General features: G+C 41.8%; 2 protein-coding genes across 5 annotated transcripts; both read right to left on the bottom strand.

Annotated features, from left to right (window-relative positions):
* Positions 1-866: 866 nt before the first annotated feature.
* gja1b (gap junction protein alpha 1b) lies at positions 867-8,453 on the bottom strand. The gene is made up of 2 exons (XM_068342110.1): positions 8,328-8,453; positions 867-4,732 (listed from the first exon to the last, which is right to left on the bottom strand). Exon 2 carries the CDS (start codon positions 4,718-4,720, stop codon positions 3,557-3,559), a length of 1,164 nt encoding a protein of 387 aa, XP_068198211.1. The 5' UTR covers positions 4,721-4,732; positions 8,328-8,453; the 3' UTR covers positions 867-3,556.
* A 4,376-nt stretch (positions 8,454-12,829) lies between these two features.
* Positions 12,830-25,327, bottom strand: LOC137613500 (gap junction Cx32.2 protein-like). 4 transcript variants are annotated; one of them, XM_068342777.1, is made up of 2 exons: positions 25,272-25,327; positions 12,830-16,832 (listed from the first exon to the last, which is right to left on the bottom strand). In XM_068342777.1, exon 2 carries the CDS (start codon positions 16,814-16,816, stop codon positions 16,091-16,093), a length of 726 nt encoding a protein of 241 aa, XP_068198878.1. In that variant the 5' UTR covers positions 16,817-16,832; positions 25,272-25,327; the 3' UTR covers positions 12,830-16,090. The 4 variants fall into 4 exon arrangements, with proteins under 4 accessions (XP_068198878.1, XP_068198879.1, XP_068198877.1 ...); XM_068342778.1 differs by lacking the exon at positions 25,272-25,327 and adding an exon at positions 21,060-21,203; XM_068342776.1 differs by having other exon boundaries at positions 12,831-18,742; positions 25,272-25,288.
* Between the last annotated feature and the right edge of the window lie 69 nt (positions 25,328-25,396).

Consider the following 25,396-nt stretch of genomic DNA (forward strand, 5'->3'; position numbering starts at 1 on the left):
TGTGTTACATTAACACTGTGTTACACTAACACTGTGTTACATTAACACTGTGTTACACTAACACTGTGTTACACTAACACTGTGTTACACTAACACTGTGTTACACTAACACTGTGTTACTCTAACACTGTGTTACATTAACACTGTGTTACATTAACACTGTGTTACATTAACACTGTGTTACACTAACACTGTGTTACACTAACACTGTGTTACATTAACACTGTGTTACATTAACACTGTGTTACATTAACACTGTGTTACACTAACACTGTGTTACACTAACACTGTGTTACACTAACACTGTGTTACACTAACACTGTTACACTAACACTGTGTTACACTAACACTGTGTTACTCTAACACTGTGTTACATTAACACTGTGTTACATTAACACTGTGTTACACTAACACTGTGTTACACTAACACTGTGTTACACTAACACTGTGTTACACTAACACTGTGTTACATTAACACTGTGTTACATTAACACTGTGTTACACTAACACTGTTACACTGACACTGTGTTACTCTAACACTGTGTTACACTAACACTGTGTTACACTAACACTGTGTTACACTGGATCCACATGGATTATAACTCTATGAATAACTGCCCCCCCCCCCCATTCTCTCAGTGAATGACATCACAACCTGTGGGCCAATATCTGTTAACATGGGCTGTCATGATTTGTATATTTTAAATAAATTAGTATGTTTAACAGGTGTGTGCATCATATGATTTCTCTAAACTACGACGTCAGTGCAAAGCCGTGGAGCTGACAGATCAGTGATACACTCGTACCAACAGAATCAACACAAAATGATGTGTAAAAAATGACAAAAAACTGAAACAAGGCCGAACTGGGTTTTCAAGAACTCTTGTCAAATGTTTTAATGTAGCTGACTAAATATTAGTCTGAATGTATAATCAATAATCTTCTACAAAGTCACATTTTATGACACAATTATCTCAGTCTACAGTACTAAATATATATTGTCAAGCAGCAGAGGTTACATAAAACAGAACAATAGTTAAGAAATCCTTCGTTCACACACCAGAAACAGGTCAGAATCATTCATCTGTGTTTAGACACAGTGGCTGGACCAGTGACTCACACACACACACACACACACACACACACACACACACACACACACACACACACACACACACACACACACACACACACACACACACACACACACACACACACACAAACACACACAGAATAAATCAAAAACACAAATTCACATGAATTCTAAGTTTGTCAGGAAACCAGACTCCAAACCTGGAGCTAAAGTCAGCATAACGTCAAATAAAGTGAATGTAAAATGTTTAATTTAGATTCTCTTCATCCTCTGTGCAACAAACATGTAAAGGAGGAGTCACATGGTCTACTGTATGTTCACTGTATGATCTTCATGTGTTTGACAGGACTGGACAGTACAGTGAAGACATTGAAGAAACCATAATGTGGTGAAACTATTCATGATGCTGGTTTGTCCACCAGTCTGCAATGTGTTCTATTCTGTTTACTGGATTTACATAATGAATAATCTCTAATCTTCTGCACCCTGAGCCTAAGATTAGACGTGACAAACTGAACAATGTTTTTACACATTAATATTGAAGAATTTCAATTAAAAAGTCTGTTGTGTTGCTAATTTGTTACTTGTACACATACATGAAGCTTCATAATAATAAAGTTATTAATACTAACATTTGGTGAAAATAAAGTTATACATATATCACTTCAGACATTTGTTATTCATTCTTCCAGTATTTATTCAAATATTCCTCTGATTCCATCAAACACCTTCAAAACATTTGAAGTTCCAAATATTTCTGTGCATTTTCACAAGACTTGATTTCAGTTTTTCTGGTTTGGTACCAGATCAGCTAAAAATAAGACAAATGGGAGCCTGATACTACTGGATATGTTTTGGTCAACTAAATATTGGTATTAAAGATATTGGTAGTAAATTTGCTGTTTGCTGGCCTCTTAAAATTACAGATTTTTATATTTGAAATATTGCCTCAAACGTTAGAGTTAATTGACTCGGTTTCCGCCGTTGGACACAGACCAGTCAGGACAAGTTTCTACTGATGTAAGGGACTATCCACTATCACCAAACCACCAGTGTGTTGGCCTGTGTGTGGAGGGTCTCCGTCATCCAGATCACGATGGATCTCTGTGTTTGAAACATTTCGCCTCTCATTCAAAAGGTGAAACGTCTTCAGGTCCAGTTGACTTTACTCCACAGAGTCAGTCTGTTTCCAAACCAGTTGGTGAAACGTCTCTTCACTCTGTCACGACTCGTCTGTCAGACTCACAGACGTTCTGTAGGACCGTCACCAACAAGACAGGAAAACACATTCATTCATTCATTCATTCATTCATTCATTCATTCATGTTCTTAACCGCTGCAATCACTGTTGCGGGTCACAGGGAGCTGGAGCCTAATCCCAATCCAGATTACTACGAGACTGACTGACTGACTGACTTGTTATATCAAACCACCATGGGTCTAAAGATGGCTCTAGTCTGGATGGATCTATGGTGCCCCTTCATGCATTCGCGCATCAACGTTCGCGACTTCAACTTATCCCGGATTTTTTGGTAGGCAGTCACATGATACTGTAGGCGCATTCTATTGGCTGACGGCATCCTGAAGTGCGCTACGTTCCGTGAGACACGGAAGTGCTGTAAACAGTCTATCAGAGTGTTTTAAAGGTAATACAGATAGACGGTGGTTTAATATCAGTATGGGGGGGTCAGAAACATTTACATTACTGTAAATAATAAAATAGTTTATCGCTCTATCATGGAATTCGTTAATCGCGTGTGGTTCCTGGAACGCTTTAACCACGAGGAACGAGGGATCACTGTACATGAATTCAGCCTCAAGTTCAGATTCTATGGTTTACGTCAGTGTTTGTTCTGTAAACGGCCCCTAAAGTGACCCTAAGTAGACCATGAGTGACTCCCATCAATCAAAATGATCACTGTGTGACTCTTGGGTGGAATTAATTAGGGAAAACATCGTATTGTCTTTTACCGCTGGGGACACTCCTCTTGACATCACTGCTAGAGCTTAAGACTAAATAATGTACTTGGGACATTTTTGGGACGAAGTTATTTCAAGCTAGTTTGTCAGAACTTAAAAACTCATAACTATTGTAAAGCTAGCAGTATAACTACTGATTTATACTATGACAGTGCAAAGTAACAGAAAGAATGTTTGCAGAAGGACAGAAAATGAGAAAGAAACATGGAAATAACACGAATCCCTTTGACCAGTGTCGTTCTCTGGAAGTAATCAGTGACTGTTAGACCGATCCTGTGGCTCATGGGTTCTACTAAAGCTGGGTTAGCTCCACTAACAAATCTACTAAAGGTCATTTCAAAAATATTTGCAACTTGTACCTTTGACAGTGTTATAAAACAAGTTTTAATGTCACTCGATTGAATAAAGTCTCTATGCTGAAGACAGTTGTCAAGGTTAGTCCCAGTAGTTCTCTGTCTTCTGATTGTCCGGCGTGGACGGCGCTCACACGTCCAGGTCGTCCGGTCTGGCTCGGCTGCTCATCCTGCTGCTGGCTCGGCTGCAGGGCCTGGCGTCCCCCAGCGTGAGCGGCTGCAGCTCGTGTCCGGCCGGCGACAGCTTCTTGTGCTCCTGGGTGTCGTCGGGGAAGTCGAAGGCCTGAGCGTGGGAGTTTGAGATGGTGCTTCCTGCCCCCGTGTGGCCCAGACGGTTCTGCTCGGTGGAGTAGTTGGCCCAGTTCTGCTCGTTGGCCTGCTTGTTGTAGTTACGACAGGAACCGGTACCCCGCTCCCCAGTGGCCAGCTTGTAGCCTGGGGGTGACATGGGTGAGAGTGGGGCAGTTGGGGAGGAACAGCCATTGTAGTAGGTGTACTTAGCAGTGGACAGGTCTTTGGGGGTGGGGCTCAGGGTACCCCCACTGGGGTAGAGTGTGGGCTGCTGTTTGCCCTTGACCCGGTCTTTGATCCGCTTGAAGAACACGTAGAAGAGTTCGATGACGTTGAGCAACAGGGACACCAGAGAGACCACCAGCATGAAGATGATGAAGACGGTCTTCTCTGTGGGGCGAGACAGGAAACAGTCCACCCGGTGTGGACACGGGGACCTCTCACAGGTGTAGACGGCGGCCAGGCTGAAGCCGTACATGTACCACTGGATGACCAGGAAGCCCACCTCGAACATGGACTTAAAGAAAATGCTGACTATGTAGGTTCTGAGCAGGGCCCCCTTCATCTTCACTTTACCGTGTTCCTCAATGCCGTATTTCAGCTTCTTCATCTCAATTTTCCGTAGTGGGATGTCGACATCACCACCGTCATTTTGTACCGCTTTAAGCTCCTCCTCTTTCCTGTTGAACTTTTGTTCCTTCCTGTTCAAATAAAACACATGAGCCAGATAGAGTAATGTCGGTGTTGACACAAAGATAATCTGGAGGACCCAGAAGCGAACGTGGGAGATGGGGAAGGACTTGTCGTAGCAGACGTTCTCACAGCCAGGCTGCTGGGTGTTACACTTGAAGGCAGACTGTTCATCTCCCCAGGCTGACTCCACAGCGGTGCCCAGGACCAGGATCCTGAAGATGAAGAGCACCGACAGCCACACCTTCCCCCCCGCAGTGGAGTAGGCCTGGACCTTGTCCAGGAGACGTCCCAGAGCGCTCCAGTCACCCATGGTCAGAGTTATCTGGAGAAGAGGAACGATCATCATTATAATAATAATAATCATGATCATCATAATAACAACAACAACAACAACAACAGTAATAATAATAATAATAATAACAGTAATAATAATAATAACAGTAATAATAATAATAACAGTAATAATAATAATAATAATAACAGTAATAATAATAATAATAATAATAACAATCATAATAATAGTAATAAAAATACAGTATTTTCTGCACTATAAGGCACACCTTCAATGAATGGCCTATTTTAAAATGCTTTTCACATATAAGGCACTCTGTTGGTTTTTGAGAGAATTAAAGGCTTTTAGGTGTGCCTTATAGTGAGGAAAATACTGTAATAAACCAACACAGATTTGATGCAGATGAGCATAAAGTACTCTCCTTGGTACCTTGAAGTGGATTTATTAATTAAATCAGTGAAGATACAGAATATTTACATTTACAGAAATCCGTCGTTCCTCACAGTTAATGTGTTCCAGGAACCCCGTGTGAAATCAAATTCAACGATAGAACAACAAACTATTTATCTTATTATTTATGGTAATTTAACCCTTTCTGAACCCCCCCATACTGATATTAAACCACCTTCTCTCTGTATTACCTTTAAAACACTCTGATAGACTGTTTAAAACACGTTTGTGTCTCACAGAAGTCCCAGACTGACGGAACGTAGCGCACTTCCTGATGCCGTCAGCCAATAGAATGCGTGTACGGTATCACATGACTGCCGACCATGACTGTGTGTGTGTGTGTGTAGTAGTTTGACCCTACACTGAGCTGGCGTCCTATCCAGGGTGCACCCTGCCTTTAGCCTGTAGCTGACTGACACGTGACTCACAGAGAAGATAAAATAAAACTACAATTTTCTGATCCACAGAAAGTGTATGAGTAGAACCCTCCAGAGGATACTGGTTTGGGATTGTAGGCACCATGTTCATCAATTTAAAAAGCTCAGCTGAGACTGCTAATGCTAACGCTAACAGTTAGTTATACTGTAGATGTGCTCTTAAACGACTAATGATTTGTGAAGATTCCCAGTTTTATTGATCATGGATATTTTGTTTGGTTACACAGGGTCAGCATTGAAAAAGTCAAACTTAAATTCATTTAAAGTTTTATGACACAAACCTGAGCTAAGGAACAGATTTGTTTTTAACGCTGCTCTTTAAATCCTGGGATGGAAATGATTGTAGAGAAAAAGTTAAACAAAGTAAAACTACACAGGTATTAATTTAATTTTTTTACGTGATCCAATAATGTCAGAATCCCACATCAGATTAAATTCTCCACATCAGAAACAAACTCATGGAACCAAACGCGGGAAAAGGGATCAGATGTGTTTTCTATGGTTTTTAAATCCTTGGTGTTGAACTAACAACTTAATACACACACACACACACACACACACACACACACACACACACACACACACACACACACACACACACACACACACACACACACACACTGCTGCCTTTGAGGAGAACATTCTCTGCCTGGAGCTCAGTCCTCTGATCAGTGACCTGCTGGTGAACATTTGTGTCACGTGAACCCACCTACTGCTTAGAGCTGCAAACGTCCGACTTCACACCGTTCTCTGTGTCAAAAACCTGCTGCCTGGACCTGAAACCTAAGCTTCAATTTTACACGTATGTCAGATTTATACATGTTAACAACATATAGCTGCTATATAGCTTTATTCTCTTCTGTAGATAAAAATAAGTTTTGTCTGCGGCCTGAAGCCTGGAACCATCTAAACCTTACAGCTCCTCTGTAGTTTAAGTTGTGTGTGTAACACCAGGCAGATGGCAGAATAAAAACTATTCCACACACACACATCCGTGTTCTGGGAACAAACGTAGAAACACCCGTTAACAGAAAATCTACTGGGTTTTATTTAACCAGGTTTTCAAAATGGGCATGTTTGAAAAAAAGCCAGTAAACAGTTTGTGTGTGTGTGTGTGTGTGTGTGTGTGTGTGTGTGTGTGTGTGTGTGTGTGTGTGTGTGTGTGTGTGTGTGTGTGTGTGTGTGTGTGTGTGTGTGTGTGTGTGTGTGCGCAGCCAAATGTTCTCAGCGAGGCCTTTTCTCATCCTGCAGACACACAACATTTCCTCAGAGGAAACGAGGCTCTGACAGAAGTTCCTGCTTCTATCCTGAACATCGTTTACAGAAGCTTCAGTTTCAGACACAGTTTCAGACTCAGTTTCAGACTCAGTTTCAGACTCAGTTTCAGACTCAGTTTCAGACTCAGTTTCAGACTCAGTTTCAGACTCAGTTTCAGACTCAGTTTCACTAAACTGTGGTTCAAGTGTCTAAAACAAGATATGATCAATATAAACCACAGGGTGTTTACATCAACTACGTACACATATTTTAACAGGCAAACATTCAGTATAGAATAGAATAGAATAGAATAGAATAGAATAGAATAGAATAGAATAGAATAGGTCTACGTACTGTAGATCAGATTGTTCTTCATACTGTAATCAGATTGTTCTTCATACTGTAATCAGATTGTTCTACATACTGTAATCAGATTGTTCTTCATACTGTAATCAGATTGTTCTTCATACTGTAATCAGATTGTTCTTCATACTGTAGATCAGATTGTTCTACATACTGTAATCAGATTGTTCTTCATACTGTAATCAGATTGTTCCTCATACTGTAGATCAGATTGTTCTACATACTGTAATCAGATTGTTCTTCATACTGTAGATCAGATTGTTCTTCATACTGTAATCAGATTGTTCTACATACTGTAATCAGATTGTTCTACATACTGTAATCAGATTGTTCTTCATACTGTAGATCAGATTGTTCTTCATACTGTAATCAGATTGTTCTACATACTGTAATCAGATTGTTCTACATACTGTAATCAGATTGTTCTTCATACTGTAATCAGATTGTTCCTCATACTGTAGATCAGATTGTTCTACATACTGTAATCAGATTGTTCTACATACTGTAATCAGATTGTTCTACATACTGTAGATGTTCCACATAATGAACTGAATGTGGATCAGTAGAAACTCCAGTTTAATCCACATGGTGCCAAACATGTGCTCCCACTTAACTAGTAATAACACACATACTGTACTCTACACTGGCATCCAGCGTCCAGCCTGAGGGGGGGGCAGGACAATCAGAGCCGTCATTATTCCGTTCCTTTCTACATGACTGGGTGTCCGTCCTGAACTCTAATGACAGACCCGGACAAAAGCCGGGACGTGACTCTGGAGCCTCGAACAGCCTCTTTCTTCAGAGGGAAGTCAGCTGAAAAGCGCCTCAGCATTCCTGACCGAGGCTCCTGGTGTCATGGGGCGACCCGACTGTGGGAACGCGAAGAAACCAGTTAAAGGTCCAGTGGGACCAGCTCCACGGGAGGGGGGCACAAAGCACCCAAACGCCTGGTTTCAGACAGAATCCCACACAAACTGTCAGGATTGATGGTCAGAAAAGTGAAGAGGAAACTTTGTGAAGTCAGAGGATGAAGCGCAGCGGAGTTTAAAGAGTTAAAGAGTTAAAGAGTTTAAAGGAGTCGGACTGAAGTTTGGAGTGAAGCTGAAGCTGAAGCTTACCTGAGACAGACAGGACACCTGGTCACCCTCACACCCGGACCCGGAGCCAAAGTGACTGAACTTGTCAAAGCCGCCTTATAACGGTCCGTCAGAGGACCCGGGTCACATGATCCCTACGTCACCAGTCCGCTTCAGGGACCGACACTCCTCCAACGTTACTCCTTCAGGACGAGTAATCTGTCCAGACCGCGTCAGGTCGTCACAGCAACAAGCAACTGTAATCTGATTACATCCAGGCTGGGTCTCTGCCTGAAGTTTCTTCAATCAAACTTTATTTCCTCTGATTTAATTCTGTCTGGAAGTTTTTGTTTCCATTCCCTCCATTTCTGATGCTGTCCTTACATCTGAGCTACACTTCAAACCTTCTGACTGAATTCACTTAACATTCATCTGTAACCGTTAAACAAGGAACACTTCACTTTACATCTGACCCTAATCCTAACCCAAACTATCCTAATCCTAACCCCGGCATCATCAGAGAGATAGTGTGAATTGATTGGTCATAAAGCACCTGATCAGCAATAATCAATAGTTGGACTGTACAGACAGATCCCACTTTGTTTCTAAAATAAATCAAGAATCACATTTTAGAAGTGATATTCAGGTCTAGTAGAAGAAGTACCTTTGTGAAAATCATCTATTAAAGTATTATTTGATAAAGTACAAGTATTATAATCTGGATTACCAATGAAAAACTTTTAAAGGTGGGAGAATTTCTTTAGTCAAGATTTTCTATTAGAAGTACTGATATTCTAGTAGTAGAAGTATCAGTGTCAGGATTATCTACTAGGAGTACTGTGTAATATTCTCATAATGGTAGAGGTAGTAATAGTAGTGGTAGTGGCAGTAGTAGTAGAAGTCATTAACTCCATATTCCTTATATGAAGGATTATGTGATATTACAGTATACTTAATATTTGGTATGAAATGAGAAACTCATTAGTCGGTGTGTCCCGTCACGCTGGGCCGGATTCTACCTGTTGGACTTTGCTCAAGTAGTCTCTCGTGTCACATTTTGTCTAATTAATAGCGCCACCTAGTGACAGAAGTGTTGTAATGACATAAAGGCAGAACGTGCTGCTGTGTCCTGTCACACGGTGTTACAGCGAACACGTGAGGGTCAGTGGGGTCACTGGTTTAACAAGAGAAGAAGAGACACCCTCCTCTGCTGTCCGTCCCAATGAATGAGTCCTGGTGAGTTTCCCTCCACTTTATGTCCAATCACGTGTGTTCCTTTGATCACGCGTGTTCCTTTGACTGAACTCACTGGAGCCTAAATCAATGGGAGACGTGTAGGGGGGGGCAGCGTCTGAACGTGGTGAAGGCTGCTTCTTCAGTTATGGTGCCAACTGTGGGGAAGAAATCAATATGAGGACAAATAATTTATGGTCTCCCACATGTGGACAGTCTGTAGCCCATGGGTCTCCACCTCCATAGTTCTAAGATTAAATAAGCAAACAGCAGAAAAGGACTAAGAATTTTCACCTAAACCTGCGGTTCAGAATTAGATCAGGACTAAGGCCCAGAGATTGTTTTTACATCTCTACCTGGATGATTTTCCTCCTGGGGGGTGTAGAGGCTAAGCCCAGTTTGAATCCACTGAGGTGTTCCACCTTCTTCTGTCGTATGTCATTCATTTAATTTAATTTAATTTAATTTAATTTAATTTAATTTAATTTAATTTAATTTAATTTAATATACTGTTTTGATCCCCGAAGGGAAATTAAGGATGCACACACATTAGACCTCCAGCTCCATTGCAGCGAGCCAGTCCAGTGTGTCACTGTCTAAGTCTATTAAGCCACAGTCTCCATTTGGTGGCCGCTATATGGGGCAGCTGGTAGTCACGTGCTCCACAGTCTGTGGGGTAACCCCACATTTGCAGTGGGCACTCTCTGTGAGACCCCACTTCTGCATTGCTGCACCAAAGCATCCCACACCGGTCCTTAAGCGATTGAGGGTTGTCCACTCCTTATGGGGGAGGTGCTGGCCAGGAACCTCTGTTGGGTCCTCAATGAATCGGTGAAGCCGTGATGCTGCCTTCCACTGGTCCCTCCTTTTGGCCTTCACCCAGGAAGCCTTGGAGGTGTCTGCTGGTGTTGTTCGGAGCAGTTCCTGGGCATGTGTGGCAAAGGGGCGCCGGGACTTGAGGCGTGTTCCACCACACTGACCTGAATGACGCGCTGATGTCACTTCCTGCTCATCAAAAGTCAGACACGCCCCTCTATGTGTGATGTCTGTTTGATTTCATGAAGTTTCCCAGTTAATCCACCAATAGTTAACATCAACTAGCAAAACACTCAGAGTTCAGCGTTAGCGTCAGTTAATGCTTCCTGACAGAACCTGACCCCAAAACATTGGTTCCTACATCATTTAGTTCCTACAGGAGGACAACATTGGTTCCTACATCATTTAGTTCCTACTGGAGGACAACATTGGTTCCTACATCATTTAGTTCCTACAGGAGGACAACATTGGTTCCTACATCATTTAGTTCCTACAGGAGGACAACATTGGTTCCTACATCATTTAGTTCCTACAGGAGGACAACATTGGTTCCTACATCATTTAGTTCCTACTGGAGGACAACATTGGTTCTTACATCATTTAGTTCCTACAGGAGGACAACATTGGTTCCTACATCATTTAGTTCCTACTGGAGGACAACATTGGTTCCTACATCATTTAGTTCCTACAGGAGGACATCATTGGTTCCTACATCCTTTAGTTCCTACAGGAGGACAACATTGGTTCGTACATCATTTAGTTCCTACAGGAGGACAACATTGGTTCCTACATTATTTAGTTCCTACTGGAGGACAACATTGGTTCCTACAACATTTAGTTCCTACAGGAGGACAACATTGGTTCCTACATCATTTAGTTCCAACAGGAGGACAACATTGGTTCCTACATCATTTAGTTCCTACAGGAGGACAACATTGGTTCCTACATCATTTAGTTCCTACTGGAGGACAACATTGGTTCCTACATCCTTTAGTTCCTACAGGAGGACAACATTGGTTCGTACATTATTTAGTTCCTACTGGAGGACAACATTGGTTCCTACATTATTTAGTTCCTACTGGAGGACAACATTGGTTCCTACATCATTTAGTTCCTACTGGAGGACAACATTGGTTCCTACATCATTTAGTTCCTACAGGAGGACAACATTGGTTCCTACATCATTTAGTTCCTACAGGAGGACAACATTGGTTCCTACATCATTTAGTTCCTACAGGAGGACAACATTGGTTCCTACATCATTTAGTTCCTACAGGTGGACGACCCGTTAGTAATGAATAATGGTGAACTAACAGCAGGTGGTGACAGAGTTACCTGACAGGTAGTCTATCGTCTACGTTGCTGCTCTAACTTTCAACCTGACCTGAATTGTCTTCGGTCTCCATGTTGGTGAACGTCTCCATGAACAGAAATGCATTGTGGGTTCGTTTCCTGATCAGAAGTTTACAGAGATGCGGTGAAAAGAAGGGGAAACGCTGAAGATGACACCAACGGGAAAGATAAGGAGACCACAGGAAGTGACATCAGAGCAAACCGTTCACTGAGTCTAAGATTTGCTGAGTCCTGTTAACATGACATGTGAAGTCTGACTATGGGGTGTTAGGGTTAGTTTCACTGGCCACTAAAACATTCTTCTGTCACCCCCTCCACCTGTGTTTAATGGACAAATCGACCCTACTCCCCATTCAGTCACTAGAACCAGTACACAACCACACACTTACAAACATACACGCACACAGACATGTGATAGAGAGCCAGCATAACACAGGATCACATTCTTGTGTATATGAAGGTACTCATGTTTTCAAAAGATACTGTAAATTCGGAAACAATATCTGCCGTTCCTGTCTCAGATCCTAGAGAACGTAGTGGCCAAACAGCTGGTTGCTGTTGGAGAATCTTCTGTTAGAGGATTTTCAGTCAGGTTTTAGAACAAACTGCAGTACGGAGACTTCACTGCTAAAAGTCACAAACGACCTTTTAATAGCGCCAGATAAAGGTCTTCTGTCTGTTCTAGTCTTGTTAGACCTCAGGTAGTGATAGTGTTGACCGTAGTACTATTCTAATGAGAATGGAAGAGGAAGGAGGAATCAAAAACTCAGCATTAGACTGGTTTAGGTCATATCTATTCGACTGGTTTATTATTGTCCATGTTCAATCAATCAATCAATCAATCAATCAATCAATCAATCAATCAATCAACCTTTATTTGTTAATAATAAATCTTCATATCAAGAGACTCTCACCTGTGGAGTACCTCAAGGATCTGTTCTGGGGCCAATTCTGTCTAATCTATTGGGAAATATTATTAGAAAACATAACATTAATTTCATTATTATGCTGACAATACTCAATTATATTTATCAATTAAAACCAATTAATCTTATCAGCTAATTAAATCAGAATCCTGCCTCAGGGATATTAAATCCTGGATGCTTCACAATTTCTTAATGTTGAACATTAACAAAACTGAAGTCATTATTATTGGGCCGAAGCATCTCAGAGATGCTCTCTAACATTGTAATTTACTTAGATGACATTGCTCTATCCTCTACTAATGATCAGGAACCTGGGAGTGATTTTTGAGCAAGATCTGTCCTTTAACTCTCATATTAAGTCTGTGTCTTGGACAGCCTTTTCAAAACATTACTGCAATTCCTTATCGTCGGCCTGTTCTAGCTCCTCTATTAGGACTCTACAGTTCAGAACGCAGCTGCCCTCATACTGACTCGAAATGGGAGGAGAGAACACATCTCTCCTGTCCTAGCATCCTTATATTGGCTCCTGATTAAATGTAGAATAAAACTTTAAATCCTCATGATCACATATAAAGTAGTAGTAGTTGTTGTAGTTGTAGTAGTTTATTGATCCCTTAAGGAGGTTCCGTCAGGGAAGTTGACATCTCCATCGCACAAGACACATCACAGTGACTACACAAAAATACACAGAAAAAACACACAAAGAAGTACCGACACCTATTAAGAAAAACAAGACAGTCAGAGACTGCAACATCCCGTGACACCCCTGAATTCAACATTTGACCCTGACCTACACATTTTGTGCCTCTGGCTTCCTGAAAATGTTGCTTTTTGTTTTTTGATTATATCTGATCAGGTTTCAGAGACGTGTACCTAAAAAGGTATAAAAGTGAAAATTTGACCTTGACCTAGCTTTTCAAGGTCAATGTTGTGATCTTATTTCCATCCCCTTGCCTCCCTGAATATAACGCCTTTTATTTCATCTTTCTATCTACAACAGTTGTGAAGATATTTGGTAGACGAACGAACACCGAAACACTGACAATTACAATACATCACCGCTTTGAAGGATGTAAAAACAGCACACCATGAAATATACTAATAAAAAGGCATAAATAGGCATGGGAAAGTAAAGTGTTTCTTGTGTTTGCAGTGTTTAGGGTTATTGTTTGTGTCATCCCTCAGCTCTTGTGTGGACTTTCTTCTTCTTCATCTCCCCCAGAGAGGAGTTGAGTAGTTTAATGGCTCGGGGGATGAAGGAGTTCTTCAGTCTGTTGGTCCTGCATGTTGGTCCTGATCAGCTTCTCCAGCCTGGAGAGATCCGCCTTGGTCACACTCCCTCCCCAACACACCACAGCGAACGACAGGAAGCTGGCAACCACAGACTGGTAGAACATCCACAGGAGCTTCCTGCAGACGTTGAATGCCCTCAGCCTCCTCAGAAAGTACATCCTTTCTGGTCCAGCTGCCTCGTGTCGCTGGTCCAGTCCAGCTTGTTGTCCAGCCACAGCCCAAGATGTTTATAGGTCTGCACAATCTCCATCTCCTCTGTTCCTATCAGAACTGGTTTAGGTTGGGGTCTGCCCCTCCTGAAGTCAAAGACCAGCTCTTTAGTTCTGGAGGTGTTGAGCTGCAGACTGTTGCTGTGACACCAGTCAATAAAGTCCTTCATCACGCATCTATACTCCTCCTCCTCATTGTCCCTGATACATCCCATGATAGCTGTGTCAGTCCGCCATGTACAGGGAGAAGAGGATTGGGGACAAGACAGTCCCCTGTGGAGCACCGATGCAGCTGACCACGGTATCAGACGTGGCGTCCTTTAGCCTGACGAACTGTGGTCTGTCGGTGAGGTAGTCTTGGATCCAATCAACCAGGCCGGGGTCCACTCGCATTTGTAGGAGTTTCTCCTGTATAATACAGGGCTGGATGGTGTTAAAGGCACTTGAAAAATCCAGAAAAAGGATCCTCACAGTGCCGTTTTCCCTGTCCAGATGCGAGTGGGCTCGGTGTAGCATGTGGAGGATGGCGTGTTCCATGTGACCTTTTCCTGGTGGGCGAACTGTAAAGAGTCCCCGGCATGTTTCACCTGAGGCCTGAGGAGACTGATGAAGAGTCACTCCATAGTCTTCATCAGATGTGATGTGAGCGCCACAGAAGACCTGTTGTAGCGGCTTCCCGAGTTCATCGGCACAGGCTTTGAGCAGACGGGCGCTCAATCCATCTGGTCCTGCTGCATTTCAGGGCAGCAAGACCAGAGCTCACAAGCACTGTGAGGCTCCGTCTTACATTGACAATCTCATTGAAGTGTATCACCCTCCCAGGGCTCTTCCATCTGAGAATGCAGAATTTTTGGTAACCCGTCAGGTCTTGGTAACTTGGTTGCACAAGTTACCAATGCATCCACTCTTCCACAGGTGAGGTCAAACATGACCCCAGGGATTGTTTTTCTTCCAGCTTCAAAATGACAAGTTGTAATACATTCATGTTCCAGATATTCTTCATAAAACATGTTTGTGACATTAAACCATTTGCATTATTCATTTATTTCTTCATTAATTTTAAGAATTTGCAGTTATTGTACATGCATATGTACACACACACACACACACACACACACACACACACACACACACACACACACACACACACACACACACATTCACACTTGTGGAGGTCCTGTGGGGCCCAGTGGAGGGTCACATCCGGCTGGCTTGTGGAGGTCGTCTGGGGTTTTGTGTTGTTGTCATGAACCACATTGAACTGTTGGCTGCTGGACGCCGTCCCTACATGACCTCCATCCACTAACCCTAAGTCTCAGTGAGGAGGAGGACGAATGGAACTCAGGACAGCAAAACTGTAAAACCTGTGTATACATTTTTATTCTCTTATCTTAAATTCTCCTTATTCTGACATTCTCGGTGTGTTTTTTTTTTCTGGAGTAGTACAAGTACAATTCCCCCCTCAGGGATCAATCGGAGTGGGGCAGTCAGGGCAAATGTCAATATCTGATGGTGAGAAAACATTAAGCAACATGTTGAATTTCAATATTTAACATACATCAATAACTTTATTGTTTGGCTGTATGTGTTATTGTTTGTTCAGTAGACCTATGTTAGTAAGAAAAGGCATTTGTTAGCATTAGCCCTGGTAACAACTCAGGTAAAGCAATAGGTTAATGGTTAAATGTAACCATTAACCTATTGCAGCAAAAAGTCAGGGACAAAATCACTTTGTAAAATTTACACCAGGGCATCAACATCGTCCAACATTTTTTGAAAAAGCAACACATCTTTTCTGCAGCGTCGACATTGGGTCCATTTTATGAGTTAAAAGATTATCAACAGATCAAAAACACAACAATACGGTGAATATCCAAAGGAGACGTTTAATCCATGTTTCAAATGGCTTTACTGGCAGGATGTCAGTCAAGGATGAGAGTAGGAAACATCTTTGCTGGTCATTGAATGGACAATCCTATAGTAAGAGTGCAGGCGGCTGAGCTTCAAGCCTTTTCCGACGTTTCCTCCTTCTGCTACACAGCAGGTAGATTATCTCCAAGACATTTAGAAGCACTGACAGGCCTGAAGCAACAACCATGAAGATGATGAAAACAGTCTTCTCTGTGGGACGAGAGACGTAACACTGGGCACCAGTGAAACGGGCACAAGGTGGAGACATAGTGCAGTGGAAGTAGGGGACCATGAAAACTGTACCAAAGATGTAAAACTGGCCCATGGAGAATCCAACCTCTAGGAGAATCTTGAAGACCAGCTGGGTCATGTAAGTGCAAAAAAGAATGCCTTTCACCTTCACCTTCCCTCTTTCATCAACATACCTGGGTTTCCTCATTCCACTGATGTCCCCATCAGTGATGTCATTAATCATTCTTTTCTCCTTGTGGACAGTGTGGACAGCATGACCCAGGTAGACCAGGGCAGGTGTAGACACAAAGATAATCTGCAGCACCCAATAATGGATGAATGACATTGGAAACATCCAGTTGTAGCAGGCGTGTTCACATCCTGGTTCCAGGGTGTCACAGTGGAACTCAGACACTTCATCTCCCCAGACTTTGTCTGCAGCAGCACCCAGAACAAAGATCCTGAACAGGAAGAGGACACTCATCCAGATCTTCCCAACTACAGTAGAGTAAGACTGGACCTTGTCCAGCAGTGAGAACAGGTAAGACCAGTCACCCATGGCAGCATGCTAATACCTGAGGGCAAAAAGAAACACACGCACAAAAGAGAACATTAGAAAACCAGCACTACTGTCCTTTATATATACTCTAGTTAACAAAGTTCTGCGAAGACTAACTGGATTATTTAGTCTGCATAAATCTGTAATGTGTAAATTAAAGGCTCTTTGAGGGGGTGTACCTCCACTGGTGTAGTTATAAATGAAACAAAGCAGGTAAAGCCACAACGAAAGGTTTGCTAAACAGCTATCCAGAAAGTACTGACACACCTGCAGCAAACATTCAGAAAACAAACTGACACCCCCAGTTGATGGTGGTCCTGCAAAACCCCTGCCCCAGGTATCAGTTGGTGAAGGTCAAGATGACGACCCGCCAACTGCCCCTGCCCCTCACCTTCAGTCAGAGGCTGACCAGCAAGGGACGGACCCACCCCCAAGTCTGGTGTTCTAGTTGGATGTCATTGATTAACAAAAAGTCAGAAGATATTCTGTAATGGTCCAATTTAAGATGCTTCTCTGAAAAAACTGTTAGATGTTCAATTTCACTGTCGTGTATCCAAACCATATGGGGGGGGGGGGTTCAAAACACGAATTGTGCGGGTTTGTGTCTATTTTCTCAGAAGCCGATACTTTTCTGTGTCTACATGGGTGTTGAACCCGCAAGGATTATTTTATCTGTTTAACCACAAAATGTGAAGGAAAACCTCTGAATTCAGCAAAACATACATGTGTGACTAAATTCAGTTCAAATCCCATTCAGTTTAGTGATTGGTGTACTGTTGTTGATTTAAAGTGTTCATTCATTCATTCATTCATTCATTCATTCATTCATCATCAGCTGCTTCATCCGCTGTTGCACAGAACTGGAGTCTACCCCAGCTGACTGAGGGCGTGAGGCGGGGAAAACTCTGGGCGTGACGCCAGTGCACCATGGAGCCACACAGATAAACACACACACACACACACACACACACACACACACACACACACACACACACACACACACACACTCCTACGGTCAATTTGGAATAGCCAATTAAACTGAAATTCATGTTTCTGGAGGGGGAAGAAAGCCAGAGAACACCCCCGGACAGAAGGAGAACATTCAAACTCCACACAGAGTGGGACTCGAACCCTGAACCCCTGGAATGCCCCCACCGAGGAAAAACCCGACACCAGAGGAGTTCAAGGAGATAAAACTCTCCACACTCTGTGTGGCGATGTGACTGTCAGAACGCGGCAGGAGCAGCTTCTGGGGCTCCTGGAGGTCAGAACGCGGCAGGAGCAGCTTCTGGGGCTCCTGGAGGTCAGAACGCGGCAGGAGCAGCTTCTGGGGCTCCTGGAGGTCAGAACGCGGCAGGAGCAGCTTTTGGGGCTCCTGGAGGTCAGAACGCGGCAGGAACAGCTTCTGGGGCTCCTGGAGGTCAGAACGCGGCAGGAGCAGCTTCTGGGGCTCCTGGAGGTCAGAACGTGACAGGAGCAGCTTCTGGGGCTCCTGGAGGTCAGAACGCGGCAGGAGCAGCTTCTGGGGCTCCTGGAGGTCAGAACGCAGCAGGAGCAGCTTCTGGGGCTCCTGGAGGTCAGAACGCAGCAGGAGCAGCTTCTGGGGCTCCTGGAGGTCAGAACGCGACAGGAGCAGCTTCTAGGGCTCCTGGAGGAGGTGAAACTACTACGCCTCCAGAAAGCGGAGAAGGAGAAGTGCATTGTGGATCTGGAGCGGCGAGTGGACTAGCTGGAGCAATACTCCCCCATCAATGATGTGGTCATCAGCGGCATCAACATCAGGCCCCGCTCATATACACGTGAAGGGCCGCGGACAGCGAGGAGCCCAGCGAGCAGGAGACCCCATCGGTGGAGCAACAGGTGGCCTCCTATCTCCAGAGCAGGGGGATAGAGTTGGACCGGGGGCACATCGAGGTGTGTCACCCACTACCAGGGAAGAACGAGAGACCACCAGCACTCATTAAGTTTTACTAATCGGAAAAAGAAAACAGCACTACTGAAACAGGGGCGCAAACTAAAAGGAACAAATGTATTCATAAACGAGCACTTGACAGAAAAATGCTGACATCACAAGGATCACAGGACAACTGAAAAACAAGGCAAGAGTCAACAAACCTGGGTAACAAACGTAGGATCTTCATCAAACTAAATGGGTCACCGGAGGCAGCAGAAGTCTTGGTGGTGAAGACCATAAAAGACCTTGAGCAGGATCGACATTGATGGAGCTTGTGACTCCTCATCATCATAATGCCAAACACACCCAGAACACAGACTACACCAAGCACCAATATGGACATGGACATGTTACAGAAGATCCTTCAGCATCAACAAATAGAACTGGAAACGTGTGAGTATCAAGAGCACACCACCACAGACACTGAAATAGACCCTGATAATCATTTCCTCTCTGCCATTGTTAAAAACTGAAATTATTTCACCCAAGAACATTATGAAAACAGTGTAGATTCAGCAGATAGCCTGTCAATTATCCACTTTAATAGTCGAAGCATGTACACGAACTTTGAGCCTATCAAAGACTACCTGCAACATTTCACTCGTCCATTTAGCATCATTATAATAACTGAAACCTGGTTCAATGATGATAAAGGTATTGATTTTTGTCTTGATGGCTATGAATTAATATATATAAACAGAGTAGGTAAAACAGGAGGGGGGGGGTTGCCTTATACATTCACAAATCTGTTAAATTCAAAGTTTTAACTAATATGACAACAGCTGTGGGGCGGCACGGTGGCGCAGTGGTTAGCACTGCCGCCTCACAACAAGGCGGACCCGGGTTTGAGTACCGCTCTGTGCGGAGTCCGCATGCTCTCCCCGTGTCTGCGTGGGTTTTCTCCGGGTTCTCTGGCTTCCTCCCCCCTCCAAAAGCATGTGCTTCAGGTTGATTGGTCGGTCCCAAATTGACCGTAGGAGTGAGTGTGTGTGTGAATGATTGTTTGTTTCTATGTGGCTCCGCGGTGCACTGGCGTCGTGCCCGGAGTGTCCCCCACCTCACGCCCTGAGACTGCCGGGATAGGCGCCGGCTCCCCCGCGACCTGCGTTTGCGGATTAAGCGGGTTGGAAGATGAATGAATGAATGACAACAGCTGTGGAGGGACTATTTGAATGTCTAACAGTGGAAATTATAAATGACAAAAAAACAAATATCATCCTGAGTTGTGTTCACCGGGCACCTGGTTCAGACTGGATTGGTTCAGAACTGTTTTCAACTGTCAAGCAAAAAAACCTATTTATCTGTGGTGATTTTAACATTGACCTGTTAAACCCAACCAAGCCCCAAACAGTTGATGACTTCACTGACACAATGAACAGCTTGTCTGTATCCAACTAGAGCAAAACCCAGCAGAATAACGTCACATAGTGCCACAATCATTGATAACATCTTTACTAATATTATGGGAAATCAAATCACTAGTGGCCTATTCGTATGTGACATAACTGACCACTTACCTGTTTTTACTTTGTATGATGGTAATTTCAAGAAAACTAAAGACACTACGGCAAAAACCTCCAAACGAATATTAACTGATGAAACGATCCAAGCCCTAAACAATAGTTTGGTGCTCCAGGATTGGACTTCAGTGTGCAGTGACCCTAATGGACAGTGCTTGTTGTACTTTTAGACATCTTCACTTCCATGTCTAATAATCACTGCCCTGTAAAAGATCATGTTATGAAGGGAAAACATCACAAAAGCCCTTGGATTACCAAAGGAATAATGAATGTCTGTAAGAAGAAAAATAATCTCTACAAATCTTTTATCAAAGTAAAAACAAAAGAGGTGGAACAAAGATATAAGAAGAACAAAAATAAATTAACCGATATCATAAGAACAAGCAAACGATTATACTATCAAAAAAAGTTGTATGAAAATAAAAACAACATAGAAGGAACTTGGAGGGCTTTGAAAAGCCTAATCAAACAAAAATACCCTGATTACTTTATTGATGAAAATGGTGAAGATTATAATATGAATAATGTAGTAAATAAGTTCAACATTTTTTTGTGAATGTTGGCCCTAAGTTGGCTGCTGATATTCTTGATAGTGGAATTACAAAGTCAACTATTGGAAACGATGCCTTTTCATTCTTCCTCTCAGCTACAAATGAGCAGGAAGTGACAAAGATTGTGCAGAAGTGTAAAAGTAAGTCCTCCACCGACTGTCATGACATTAGCATGTCCCTGTTAAAAAAAATTATACTAAATATTGTCAAACCTTTACCTCATATCTGTAACTTGTCATTCCAGACTGGCTGTCTTCCAAGCAAAATGAAAATTGCTGAAGTAATTCCACTCTTCAAAAATGAAAACAAACATACATTTTTTTCTGGAGCAGAAAAAGTATGCAGTTGGTCTCTTCATTGATCTGAAAAAAGCATTTGATACTATTAACCACGTAATATTACTAAATAAAATGGAAAGATATGGATTTAGGGGGTTGGCTGGGGACTGGTTAAAAAGGTGGGCGGGTACAGTTTTTAAAAATGGGTCAACATTCATCAGATGTACTTGGCATTGCTTGTGGTGTCCCCCAGGGGTCAGTGTTGGGGCCCAAACTGTTTAATCTGTACATAAATGATATATTTAACACAACCAAAGTCCTGAAACTCATACTATTAGCAGATGACACAAATATATTTTACAGTAGTGATGATTATTTTGAGCTTGTAAACACAGTAAACAGGGAACTAAACACAATAAAAGAATGGATGGACTCAAATAAATAATCTTTGAAAATAAATAAAACCAAGGTAAGGATGTTTGGAAATCGCAACATAATGTCTGAACAGAAAATAAGTATTGATGGCATTCAAATTGAAATTGTAAGTGAAAATACATTTTTACGAGTTATTATTGATAGTAAATTGTCATGGAAACCCCATGTCAGACACATAAAAACAAAAATCTCCAAAAACCTCTCAATTATAAATAAAGCAAAACTAAATACATTGATGGAAATGCACTCCGTACTTTATACTGCACCTTGGTCCTCCCATACCTGAAATACCAGAACACAATCAATCCTCTGATCATACTACAGAAAAGAGCAGTGCGGATCATTCACAAGGTTGGTTTTCTTGAACATACTCATAACCTGTTTACGCAGTCAAAGTTGCTAAGATTTCATGATCTTGTATAATATAATACATCAAAAGTTTTATATAAAGCATTGAACAAATTATTTCCACCAAACCTCCAATGATTCTTTATAACTCCAGTCAGAGCTCATAACTTGAGAGGTTTTGGATATTTTTCATTGCAGAGAGCTCAAACCATGCGTAAACCTTTCTGTGTGTCTGTGTGACAGAGTGAAACTCTGAAACAATCTGGACTCACAACACAAGAAATGCAAAAGTACTCATAAATTCAAACTGTTATATAAACATCATGTCTGGTCAAAGTATAGAGATGAGGGTCTTTAACTCAAACTGCTGTTCTGTTTGTTAACATGTGCTCCATGTTTCCCTACCAGTGTTGGTATTTTGTTAATTACTGTTGTTGGTATATTGTTCATTACCATTGTTGGTGTATTGTACATTACCATTGTTGGTATATTGTTCATTACCATTGTTGGTATATTGTACATTACCATTGTTGGTGTATTGTACATTACCATTGTTGGTATATTGTTCATTACCATTGTTGGTACCTCTACTTAAGAAATTAATTGGTTCTGGAAGAAATTATGTAAGTAGAAAATTACGTAAGTAGAGACGCAATTTCCATGCAAATGCCCTAATCCGTTCCAATCCGTTCCCTAATCCGACATAAATGTTTTATAAAGGATAAAAATGCATCCAAACATGTAACAAATACATGTTACGATTAGATTATTACACAATAAATGACTTTTGTGAATAATGTAAAAAACAATGAATAGAGTAAAGAATAATAATGACCGTCATTTACCTTTTAACTGCTGTCCCCATTGTTTTTTGCCCTCTTTGGTTCATGCGCTCCTATCTCACGATGCCGAACAACAGAGTGAATTCCAGTCCTCCTTCTGAACTTCTCCAACCACCCACGCGATGCCTTAAACTCCTTAAACTTCCTTTAGTTTTAATAACGTGGTGATTGTAGATGCATTACGGCCATATTCTTTGGAGAGATCAACCAAACGCATCCCTTTTTCAGGCTTTTCTATCATCTCTTGCTTTGTTTGTACAGACAAAAAACTCTTTTTCCTCTTTTCTCCGTCACTTTCTTGGGGTCCATAGTGAATACTCTAAAAGTTAATATATTTACCTAAAACTATCAGAACACCTCATGGGTCGAGGGCCGAATGCCAAAGACACTCTATATTCCATAGGCACTGATCTAGCTCCACACAGAGGTGGAGTGGCATCCCTCAGGATGATATGTAATAGGTAACAGCCAATGGCAGAGCAGCTGTGAGAATGTTGCGTTCAGGTACCTGTGGGAGATTCGAGTATCAGCCGATACTGTGTTTTTACATTACGTCAGTCGAAATTTCTTTCGTAAGTATGGGTAATATTTTCCTGCTGAGAAATTTCGTAAGTAGAAAATTTCATAAGTAGAGACATTCGTAAGTAGAGGTACCACTGTGTATTGTCCATTACCATTGTTGGTATACTGTCCATTACCATTGTTGGTATATTGTACATTACCATGTTTGGTATATCGTGCCTTCCTTACATTGTTGTGTGAATTGTTATTGCAATGTAATAATTATTGTTGCCTATGGTGATGCCATCATGATGCAATTATTGTGTGGTTGTCCTTGAATGAAGTAGCAGTGAAAATCAATGTGTTGATCTCTAAATCAGGAACTGGGGAGGGATTACATCAATTTTCTTCTTCCCACTCCCTTTCAGGCAGAATTCTATTGTTGAGTTATGATCTTTGCTTATTTATTTGCTTATTTAAATATTTAGTTTTTTCCTTGCCTTGCCTGAAATAAATAAATAATTGAAATGAATGAATGAATATTAACTTTCAAACAATTTGTAATTGAGTTTTTAACTTAAGTTATGGAAGAGAGAAAGCTGCTTTCATTCGTCAAAAACCAGACAACAGTTCTGATTTATTAGTGTTTATCTGCTATAAAACTGTTCACTATGACACACACACACACACACACACACACACACACACACACACACACACACAAACACACACACACACACACACACACACACACACACACACACACACACACACACACAGGACTGATGCGGAGCTAACTAGTTAGCCAAATGCTAGCTGACTTCAACAGCTTAAGAGGAACATTCAGTGTGTAGCTCTGATCCAGGTCGTTACCACACACCAGCACACGCGCATGCGCGCGCACACACACACACACACACACACACACACACACACACACACACACAGAGGTAATTACCACACACTGCTAACTTAGCCTCGGGGATGACCACAGTCTTATCCAGGTGGACATGTCAGTCTGTAGGACTCAGGATACAACAATCTCTCCTGACGTCAGGTACAGCTGTTATTAAATGGAGCTTTTTTTGGCCGTAAATTTAGATAGTTTTTATTATATTTATTAATACAGGAAGTGTCAGTTTTCCTCATTCTACGAGTTGGTAGGGTTAGGGGGGACCACTATGTATATGTAAAGACCTGAAAAAAATGTGTACATTTCAGCAAACATTTCTGTTATTCAGAAATCAGAACTCAAAGATTTCAACCTCATCTGCATACAAAATGAACGGATAAAAAAAATTATATATATATACATACGAAAATAAGTATATATATGTGTGTGTGTGTGTGTGTGTGTGTGTGTGTGTGTGTGTGTGTATATATATATATATATATATATATATATATATATATATATATATACAAACAAATAAATAATTATTTTCAGGGATTAAATAGATTGCCTAAAATGGATGGGAGAATGGTATTGCATTTTCAGTAGATTATTGGTATAACGTCAGGATTATGCAATATTCAGATTTTACTAGATAGTCCAGTCATAAATCACACAGTCTGTTCATTGTAGAAGCACATATTAGTCATTTACACACATTCTCAGTGAGATTTATCTGTAAGAATTGTTCTAAAAGACAGAAGCAAAAAAAAAACAGGGGAATGCGACCCTTTAACCCTTTAGGTCTGAATATATGAATCTAACTGGTAAACAAGCATAGAATGTAATAGACAATAACCCAATGTGGTATATTCTTTCAGACGGTGTGTGGTTCATCATGAACAACAATCTGTCCTGCTGCCGTTTTTTTGGTGAGCTATGGAAGTACTCACTTTTATCACAAACATTTCACATGAAGTATTAAAACACACAGTGTCACTATTTCACTAGCTGGACGAATTTGGCTCAGATGTGCTGACTGTATTCATTCATAGACATATAACAGATCAGACTGTAACGTTCGTTAGACCTCCTGTAGAACGATAATAATTAAAACATAAACCAGCTCCTCACCTGTCCCGTTTCACAAAGGAGACGTTTGCTGCTGTGAGCTCATCGTAGAAGAAGTGCTGCATCAACAAAATGCTGACACGGCTTTTGGGTTTGGCTTCCTTCTCCTTTCATTCAGTCAAACTCGT

Source organism: Antennarius striatus, chromosome 19 (genome assembly GCF_040054535.1).
Source record: "Antennarius striatus isolate MH-2024 chromosome 19, ASM4005453v1, whole genome shotgun sequence".
Lineage (NCBI taxonomy): Eukaryota > Metazoa > Chordata > Actinopteri > Lophiiformes > Antennariidae > Antennarius > Antennarius striatus.